Below are 11106 nucleotides of genomic sequence, written 5' to 3'. Positions count from 1 at the left end.
GGAATTATTTAGACTAAAATTAAAGGAGTGGATATTGATGGAGTGTCAGACTGGAATATGTCAACTTTTACTCAACACTATTTTAAAACCACTTACATTTTTGTTCTCCAAATGCTGTAAAATTGAATAAGACACCCAAACCGGGTTGACCCGCCAGTGTTCTCTCTCCCTGCTGATGAGAGGGAGAAGGCTCCAGGAAGCCCACCAGGAGAAAGACGGTGCATTTCCTGCCTCACTCAATGTTTTATTCAGCTGTTTGATTAGTTTTGGGACAGATTCTAAATATATGATGGTGGTTTTTGGATGGTTTTTGGACTGATACAAATATACATAGTTCATGCACATTTTTCCAGCTCATGACAGTTAAAATCTACATGCATGCCGGATGTCATGGTTTATTTAATGGATCAGAGGTTTGTGGATTTTGTCTCCAGTTTTAATGATTTAAAAAGTAAAAAGATAGTGAGCTTACTGATTAAATTGGACTAAGCTAAGTGTTTTAGATAACATTTTGGTGCCATTTCATTTATATTTTCAAGCCTATATTCTACTAAACTCTCTAAAAGATCTTGTGTTCATAATTCCGGTGGTGATAATGTAAAATCCTTTCCTACATTATAGTATTTTTGCATTAGTTTAGAAATGGACATGAAGCAATCTTATGAAGGTAAATATGGTGCAAATGTGAGAGCATGTAGATGCGATGTGAGCACTTGTAGAATATGATTTGAGAGCTTGTAAAAAAAAATCTGTACTCATATTTTATTTTATTCTTTTCACTTCAGTCACTTTTCCAGTGCAACCGCAACTCTGCTCTCTGGCATCACACAGCGGCGAGTCTGCACTCTCGACTTTTGCAACACTTTTGGTGCAAAACTAACTTGTACCTGTGGACTTAGTCTGTGGAGCTCTGTGACAACAGAACGGCCGGGGACAGCAGGGTTTCTATCGTCAGATGAGGGACAACTCTGTCCGGCTTATTTATGTAGCATGAAAGCTAGCGTTAGCTAACTAGCAGCCAGCCCGCTTCTAAATACTTTAAATACCTTTTAATTATCTCAACACTTTTAACAGTCCAACTGAAACACTGGCGGTGAGCTCCAGGTCCTGCAGCCGCGGACGGACCACTATCAGTGGGGCTCGGCCAGCGTGGAAACACCGCTAGAAAGCTCCGCTGCCGAGGGCGCAGACTCATTTATAGATAAAATGAAATATGAGTCCAGATTTTTTTTTACAAGCTCTCAAATCAAATTCTACAAGTGCTCACGTCACATCTACATGCTCTCACATTTGCACCATATTTACCTTCATACAGTCTTCAGTGTCTTTACTACGTTTTGGTATTTCTGGCTCCGCAGGCTAAAGACGGTTTTGACGTTGCACGTGTCACTGAGCAGAGAGTTACGTTAACTAACATTTTACAGTGTTATTCATTTGTACTTCTTCTCTGGCTTCACTCTTCAGCTCTCTCCCTCATCTCTGCTCCTCAGCCTCAGTAATTCGTAAACACCATGACTCAGAATATCCAATAACATCAGACACTTATTAAAGCACTTTACATAGAGTTCATAACTGGGAGACAAAAATAAGAAACACAATCAAGAGAATATACATAGCATATTGTAGTTGGGCCTGCAAAAGAAATGTTAGCGGCCCAAAGTTTATCACAACTTGGCAACTTATTTTCCTGGTTTTGTCATCATTTTCTGTCAGTAATGATAACAATGTACTCAGCAGGATATTATCAGACATTACAGCTGTAAATAAACAGTGTAAATCTCTTCATTTGGAGGTCAAACGGAAAGTAAGCGCACCTGGAATGTCATAAACAATCCTTCATTGTGGAAAACAGTGTGAACATGACAACAGTTGAAGTTGTGATGTGATGGATGTTTACAACTAACAGTCTTGGACAACATTGTACCATTCACCTTCCTTTCTGGGTCTTGTTTCCAACATATCTGATCAACATTAGCTATGGATCAATCAAAACAAAACCTATGACATTCTCAGGAAAATTGCTTTTACAGAGGTAATTGATTAATAATAAAAGTAGAGTACTGGTAACCAGGATTCACGGCCAATAGGAGAGGATAAGCAGGAGGAGAGTATGTGTGATTTTGAATAGTCATCTGTGTTTTTTTTGTTCGCATAGGATAAATAAAGGTATTTCCACCGTAACTTGGTGCAAAAAAGTGATTTAGAATGCAGGAGATTAAGTCTTGAATGGTGAAAATTTCCCTGCTGGAGGACACCCAGACCCCCACAGTGAAAGTCAAAGATGGTAGTGTTTTTAAATAAACAATTTTGAAGATCTCTGTTGCTTTCTCTTGGCGGCAACTATGGCCATACGCAGTAATTGCAGGTGTGTTTTTGGATCTCACACCCAAGAGATCCAAACAATGTTAGCCAAAATGACCGAAATAACCTAACTGTGCGCCGCATGTGTTTTTTCCCAGGAACGTCGCCACAAAAACCCGGGTCATAATACTGCTGTCATAATATATAATCAGTGGGTCAAAGGCTCAGTCACCATTGTGTTTCCTCATTTAGCGATAGTGACCTAACAGAAAATCATCAAGATTTATACCTTTAAGCATGATCTATGTTGGCTACAACACAAACACAAAAGCTACAACACAAACACAAAAGCCACAACACTAATGCTAAAGCTGAGACACAAACACAAAGGTTACAACACAAAAGTTACAACACAAAAGCAAAAGCTACAACACAAACACAAAAGTTTCAACACAAAGGCAAAATCTACAACACAAAGGCAAAAGCTACAACACAAACGCTAAAGCTACAACACAAACGCTAAAGCTACAACACAAATGCTAAAGCTACAACACAAATGCTAAAGTTACAACACGACGGCTAAAGCTACGACACAAACACAAAACCTACAACACAAAGGCTAAAGCTACAACACAAACGCTAAAGCTACAACACAAATGCCAAAGCTACAACACGAAGGCTAAAGCTACAACATGACAGCTAAAGCTACAACACAACCACTAAAGCTACTACACAACCGCTAAAGCTACAACACGACCACTAAAGCTACTACACAACCACTAAAGCTACAACCCGACCACTAAAGCTACTACACGACCACTAAAGCTACTACACAACCGCTAAATCTACAACCCGACCACTAAAGCTACTACACAACCGCTAAAGCTACAACACGAGCGCTAAAGCTACTACACAAACGCTAAAGCTACAACACAAACACAAAAGCTACAACACAAACACAAAAGCTACAACCAAATGCACTCGTTGGGCTGAGAGAAGTGTTTGCTGCTGCTGCAGATGCAGGGGCATGTTCAATCTCAAAACCATGTGCAACATGCTGCTACGATTTCCAGATTGAACAACATTTTTCCTTAGAATGGTGCACAGCGGCTTTTGTTTGGTGGGTGTGTCTCTCGTTAACAAACACAAAGGTTACAACACAAAAGCTACAACACGAAGGCAAAAGCTACAACACGAAGGCAAAAGCTACAACACAAACGCTATAGCTACAACACAAATGCTAAAGCTACAACACAAATGCTAAAGCTATAACACGTGTCAGGTTTAAAACGTGTTGCTACGTTTTGTTGGGGCTGGATGTGTGGAAGGTTTCTGGTTAGAGTCCCTCTGTGGGTGGATAAAGTTGCTCTTGCCATCTTGGTTTCTGATATTTTTTCCTCAACCTTGATTTCCCCCCCCCCGTGTTTTACTCTGAAACTCTCTTGAAGCTGCGTCCGATAATTCCATTGTACTGTAGATATTTCACTGCCAGTTATTTCACAACCTTTTCAAGTTGTACTTGTTGCATGAGTCATCTACATATTCCGCTGCTGTTGGTGCAGTTAAATATTAATCATATATTAATTATTGCTGCTTATGCCCTATGAAAAGGCAGCTTTTCTGCATGCTTGAAAAACACATTACATCAAATATATATTCGTTTGCTTTTGTAGCAAGGTCCATTTTGAAAGTGGTGTTCTGTATTTTTGGAGGTAATGTAAAAGACAAAACATGACCTATTTTGTTTTTTGAATGATTTAATATTTGTATTTCCTGACTAGGCATGGCTTCCTGAAACAGCTTTACTAGTGAAACAACTATTCATGATATAAGTGTAGTGCTCCTGAAAATGTAATTTAATTAGCAAAAGTCATGTAAACAGGATAGGCTCGTTTGAGATGAGTCAGATCACCGGTGATCGCCGCCCTGTTGCATGCTGGTTAGTAGGCACATGCATGCATAGACATAAAAAGGGGCCTTAGCACCTGCCCTTTTTCCTCCTCCAGAGAAAGGGCCCTTTTTTCTGGATGCATGTTTTTTTTAAATTAATGTATATAGCTCACATTTCTGTTTGCACACAGCTTCCCTGTCAAGCAAATTATTTATTTAATTAAAAAATCTCAATTTCAGATCAGGAGATGAGACTTTGTCGAGCCCCCTCTCTCCCTCTGCCATTAGTCTCCCCGGCAGCAGTGCGCGCTGCACACACACAGAGGTGGACACACACACGCACACACACACACACACACACACACACACACACACACACACACACACACACACACACACACACACAAACAAACACACAAAGTTATTCTTAGCTTGTGTGGAGGTGAGCGGTGATGAACAAAAGACTAAGCAGCCAGTGCCTGGACTTTACAGCTAATTAGCAATAAGACAAAACAAATAGTTAACTTGTGTCTTGCTAACATGCATGAGCTACTTGCTAATGTAAAAAGTTAATAAGGTTTAGCTCAGGCATCATGGCCCTACAGGCTAATGTACTGTATGGAGACACTCCAGGTGAACAGCTACAGTAAAATCTGTGTCTAATAACGGCATCATAATCGCCACATTAATATGCAAATTATGCATTAACTAATAGAAATGTGCCAATTTGCATTCATTTCACCTGTCAGGTCAACAGGATAAACAAAATAACTAAAAAAAAAGATCTCCACAGAACTTCCCCAGTTAATGAGTTAAGAGTCTTTCCCCCTTAAATGTGAGGTATAAATATGTTTAGAATAAATCTGCAGATGCAGCCTACAACAAATAGCATCTGAATGTGTATTTTGGAGGTTTTTTTCAATTGAAGTAAAAGAAGACATGGAAACAAAATAGACCAAATCTCTAAATTTATTTTGGTCAACCCAAGCACTTTTCCTCTTCGGCAGATAACCCCAACGCTTCAAGGGGAAATGACGGCAATTACAGGCAACCAAGTAATATCTGTATACATATGTGACTTTGAAAAAAGCCATCATATCTTGAAAATATCAAAACATGGCTTAAATAAGAAGCGTCTGCCGAAAAGCTGGGTTTTCTGTGGGAAGTGGCACAAAATGATATCTGGCTGCGGCACCAAGACATTCAGGGCTTATTTCAAGATGGCATACAACTTTCCCGCTTCTATTCATCAGTCTCACTGTGCTGCTCCTCAGAGTCCCTGATCTCCTCTTATAGAAGCAGCCTGCTGTGACAATGGCTTCAGATCAAAGACAAATAAAAGGATGATTAAACATCTTGACATTCTCTGGCTTCACTCAACTTTTTGAACCTTTGTTGCTGTAATCACGTGCCCGTCCACTCTGAGGGTTTGATTGTTGGATCCAGCTGCTGTCACATCTGTGCTGAGCTGACCAGGCCACCTGGGCAGTCACAGGTTAAATAAAACAACAAAGTCACGCTGTCGTGGTCACTTCAGTGAGGCTTACTAACTTCATTACATCACTACAATCTGGCACAACGTGCGAACACAGCCGTAAGCAGCTCAGCTCCATACTGTTTTAACAGCAGTAATGAGAACAGAGTCTCACGGCTTTAATCTGCAGAAAGTTCACTTCTACGTCAAACTGAGCTTTTTGTAAACTCTCGATATTTACAATATTCACCTTTCACCTACAATGTGTTTGTGTGGATGCGGTAATTGCTGTTTTATTCTGTACTTCATGAAGTTTCTCAAAATAATGCAATTAAATTAAAAGTATTAAGTGGATGCAATGCAGATTGAACCCTCATAGGAGAAGTCATCCACACTTGACAGGTGGCATGTATGTGTTGATTCTATTTGTGTTATTCCTCAGAATCGTCAACTAATGAGTTGTTAAATGTAAAAGTTAAGAGCACAATATTTGCCTCTAAATTGTAGTGGAATAGAAGTGTAAAATGAAAATACTTAAGTCATGTACAGTAGTTGAATGTACGTAGTTACTTTCCTTGTATGTGGATCCATGACGGTACATCAAAGGCAGCAGACTCCTTGTTAAAGCGGTTCTCTCTGTGTGGTCTGCACCTGAACCCCGCATAATGAATAATGCAGCCACAGCCACTGCTGTAGCAGTAACGGTGTGTTAACCGTTGTTCCAGAAAACCATTCATACTCATTACAGCTGTAATTAGCCCCGAATGACATCTGATCACTGATTAAACAGACTGCGGAGCTGCTGGCTGCAGGGCGAGGGAATAACGAATGAATGGTGTGAAAGGGAGTGTTGAGATTGTGAATTTAAAAGATACAAGAGAAAGATATTTAAAAACCACCTGAAGCCTCTTCAAATTGTATTCCATTACAACCTGATGGACTGGAAGCGTGATAACTGGGATTTATAATATATGTATCAGAGGAGCCTTTTCTTCCCCCATGTGCAGTGGGAAGGTGTAGCAACGCAGATTGTGCTGTTAGTTAGTGCTGTCGTCAGGTCACAGACGAGCCCGCTCACTCTTTAATTACATTTTAGATTCATGTCCCAATCAGACGCTGTGCTGCTCACCTTTCGGCTGCGGCACACTTTCACTGCAGCTGACCAAGTCAGGAACACATTCAGCGGTGGCTCCGCTCTCTCTCCTCACATCCCCCGAGTTTTAGCCTCAGAAGAGATTAAACATAACACTTCAGATGAGTTTCTGGACAGTGTTTGTCAGTGCTTTGTCATGCAGCAGTCATAACAGGGGGGTCACAGGTTATTATCATTTAGGCAAAGTTGAAGAATGTGCAAGGAGGACCAGGGGTGGCAAGGGTGACCAGTGCCCCCGTTAAATTAAGCTTTGACCCCCCCCCCCTCTGGCACCTCTAATTGTTATCCTCAACGAGGGGTTATTATTATTCATGTGCAGTGATACATAAAATGCATGTTTCATACACTAAAAGATGTATTCTTGTGTTTGTTCTCATATGTGTATTGTCAGTCTTGTTGTAGAACCAAACCTATGGAGGGTTGGTGTTTGTAACAATTGTGCTTAATATGTTTGGTACCCCTAAAATTGCACGTGGCCCCTGCATGGCCCCTCCATTTGAAACGGTCTAAAAGTGGAGGATAGGAGGATTTAAATGCAAAAAGCTTAATACAAATCAGATGGGTAAAGGGGGTTTACATGTATGATGTTACAGATAACAGTCTGCCCCTGGCAGACAGAGGGGGGAGGGGGGAATCAGAAGGACCAAAACATCTGGTTGACGAGGGAATGACAGCTGAACAGAGAGCGTCAGTCAGATCATAAACAGGTGAAGGAATCTCCTGGAGGGAAAACAGACAGTACAGGTGACATGACAAGTGATGTCTGTGGCCCTCCATCATTTTCACTTCACTTACTGTTAGCGTTGTGGTTTTCATTTGTGGTTTTTCCGGTTTTATTTTGTTAAATTCATTCCCTGTTTATTTACTGTTTCCAGTTTTTTTGTTGTATTCTCATTCCTTGTTCATGATTCTTTTATTCTGGGTTTTGGTTTTCTAGGTTTCCTGCTTGATGTTGTTGTGCTGCTTCTCCTTTGTCATGGCTTGTTTTACTTCCTGCCTTGTGTATTTCCCCCCCGTTTTGATTGTCTGCCCTGCCCTGATGTGTTCCACCTGTCCCTCGTTACTACCCTTATAACCGTGTGTGTTTAGTGTCTGTGCTTTCTTTACCTGTGGTCAGGTGATTGTCATTCCCTGTGTTTCGCCGTCATTGTGGTTTTGCTTTTCCGAGTCTTAGGTTTTCTAAGTGGATTTTGTGTTTGATATTCCTTTTGCCTGCCTGGCTGTCTCAGGACACCTTGTTCTAAGCCTTGGTTGTAGCTTAGTATTGTAGGGCACCACAAAAAGGTATCAGTAAAACCTTTAAGCCACCCTACACATTATTGTAGGCCCAGTTTCATATGCAACTCAATGTTATATAATAGGGGTCCCTGCTCAGTCTCTCTTTCAGGTTGGGGGTCCTTGGTCTTAAAAAACATTGGAGACCCCTGTTTGATAAGAACACCCTATGTTTGTAGCATCACTGTCCTGTGAGAACCCCGTATCTCTAAAGAGTCAAATTTTCATGGTGTCAGAAACACAGCCTTGTTTTAGCTTTGTAACAATGCATTCAAGAAGCTTTTAAAGAGTTTAGCTTAATAAGAACTAGTAAAATTTTCTCATTGTATAAAAGGAAAACTTCATCCTTCAGTTTATCACAGAGGTTCAAAATCAACACATCTGGAGATACATGGTTTTCACTGGAGAGGAAGGGAATCAAAAAACTGTCATCTAAAAAGTAAAACTAAAGGGAAATATTTACCTAGTGAAGTAGAAGGATAAAGTAGCAGAAAATGGAAATACTTAAGTATATTTTAAATGTTTATTCAAGTTCCTTGAATTTGTACTTAAGTACAGTAGTTAAATGAATGATGATGATGAATAAATTAATTAATGAATAGCGTTTTTGAGTCTGCAGAGGGAACCGCGCTTATGGTTGGTGAAAGTTGCAAGAAACAATAGTGGCAGCCAAGCAATCAGCTCGTTCCCAACAGGGATGCACTCCAAAAAAACACTGCACTGTCACCATATATATATTTATTTCGTCATTTTACTTTATTTAAAAAAAAACTTCTAATGTGTATGTAGTGTGGAACTTAGACACCGTAGACTTACTGTAAGTTTCAGCATAAGTCTATTTTAGCCTAATATCTTAATCAGAATCTGGGAAATGAGTATTTTAATCTGTTGTTTGGGAAGGTACGGGGTTGAGTGTGTATGGCAGTGTGAGGGTTCTGATGTTCAGTCTGGTTATGAATGGGCCTGCCTGTGACACTGCCGAGGCTAAGTTACGGCTCGGGTCGTAGCTACTGATCTGTGACCTGCCAGGTCCCACCGAGCTCTGATCAACTCTCTGCAGCCAAAGTGTGCCAGGAAAAAACGCAATGAAGGCCAAGCTGATACACACTGCATGCAAGTGTATGCAAAACACTCCCTACATTAATATGAAGTATTAAACGTGTGGATAAAGGAATAAAGTTTGATAAATATAAACACATAGTTAGCATGCTAACATTTGCCAATAAGCACAAAACACAAAGTACGGTTGATGCTGGTGGGAATGTCATTAGTTGTGCAGGTATTTGGTCGTGGTGGCTGGCGGAGCTGTACTGGAAACCGTGTTGTGCGTAGATGGTTGTTAGGCATCGATCTCGATAAGTTACTCAATTAAAATGTCAATCTCAAGATGGCGCTAGATGAAAAGTCAGGGGATCACCAAAGTTATTACAATTTATACTGTGGTGAAAATAAATGATGAACCTAATAGTTAATGAGGCATTTCATTCAAAACTACAAAAAAAACAACTAATGGTGGCTCTTAAGGAAAAGTCTGAGGTCACCAAAGTCAGATGGATTTGTCCTCTGGGGAACATGAATAACTTACACGGCGGTACATCCAATAGTTATTTCAATCTGGACCAAAGTGGTGGACCAACCAATTGGCTACTTGGTAAAAAACTATTTCTATCATCCTTCTGGCGTTACGCCTGAAGACAGTGTTGTTACATAATGTCAGTAAAGGTGACACAAACTCCTTCCTGCCAGCAGAATATGATCTGGAATACTAGTAATACTGGAATAACTCATTGTGTGACTGTTTGCCAGCCTGATGCATTATTAGCTTGGATTATCGGTTTGACACTAACGCTCATTTTCTCCTTTTCTTTCCACCTTATGCATTCATTTTTTATTTTTTTTCTCCATCTCATAAATCACCTTGTCCTCCCTACCTTCCTTCCTCCCCTCACTCCCTTTCCTCACCTCCCTCTCTGCTTCATTCCCAGCCCATTTCACCTTGCGCTCTTCACCTCTTTTCCTCTTCACATACCTCTCTTCCTTCCCCTCCCCCCCGTTCATCTCCTTCTCCCCTCTCTGCCTTCGCTCCCCCCTCTCTCAGGTGAGAAGTGTCGGAGCTTCATTGATCTGGCCCCGGCGTCGGAGAGGGGTGAGTAATGACCGTCGTTAGGCATCGCCGCCACTCCCTGCCGCTCCCCACCTGTTCGTTAAGCCCAGGGAAAACCAGGGGGAAAAACAAGAAAATACACGCACATTTTCTCTGTTTGATTCTGGATTTTGTGACACAGGATTTCCCTAAAGCCACATCATTTACACAAAGCTTTTATGTATTGTATACATTATCCACTAGCTTCCCTTCTCTAACAGTTAAAAAATGACACAACGTTGTATGAATCTGTTATTGTCATCTTATCCTAACAAGATTAGATGGATCTGGCTTCATAGTGGGTAGTTCTGTGTCAGGCTGTAAGAACAACTCTAATTGTAAAGATAATAGTGTGACCTGTCCTTGACCTAAATTAAACCAATAACATGGTTAATGACTTCATTACATCAGCTCCAAACAAGAAAAAAAAACTGGTTCATTTTAAATTGAGAAAATGGGCAATTTCATAGACAGATTGGGTTTGGGGTTAAAAAAACAACAATAGAGCTACTTGGAGGAAGATCAGTGAAAGATAAAATTAAATCACATGCTTTCTTGACAGACAGTTCAGTACAAAGTGGCACTTCAGGTGAAACTACATAATAATCATAATAAAATAACAATAAATTGAATTTATATAGCACTTTTCAAGGACTCAAACAAAATTTAGGCACCGATGAAAAGGGGGGCTAGGTGGATAGGCAGAGATGGGTTTTGAGGTGGGACTGGAAGATGGTGAGGGACTCAGAGATGTGGATCTCTTGGGGGAGGGAGTTCCAGAGTTTGAGAGCTGCCTTGGAGAAGGCTCTAAAACTGCAGAGGTTGGACTTTGTGTGGTATGAGGGGGCCAGATGGTGGAGGGCTTTGTAG

The 11106-nt window shown here is 40.7% G+C and overlaps 1 protein-coding gene across 1 annotated transcript in view; it reads left to right on the top strand.

The window, feature by feature from the left end:
- gsg1l (gsg1-like) overlaps positions 1-11106 on the top strand; it is a 79828-nt gene that overhangs the window by 8359 nt on the left and 60363 nt on the right. The window contains exon 2 of the mRNA XM_032537517.1: positions 10192-10239. Coding sequence (XP_032393408.1) covers positions 10192-10239 — 48 coding nt within the window. The remainder of the gene's footprint in view (positions 1-10191; positions 10240-11106) is intronic.

This window comes from Etheostoma spectabile, chromosome 15 (genome assembly GCF_008692095.1).
Source record: "Etheostoma spectabile isolate EspeVRDwgs_2016 chromosome 15, UIUC_Espe_1.0, whole genome shotgun sequence".
NCBI lineage: Eukaryota > Metazoa > Chordata > Actinopteri > Perciformes > Percidae > Etheostoma > Etheostoma spectabile.
The sequence above is the reverse complement of the archived record's forward strand: the minus strand, read 5'-3'. Positions and strand labels throughout refer to the sequence as shown.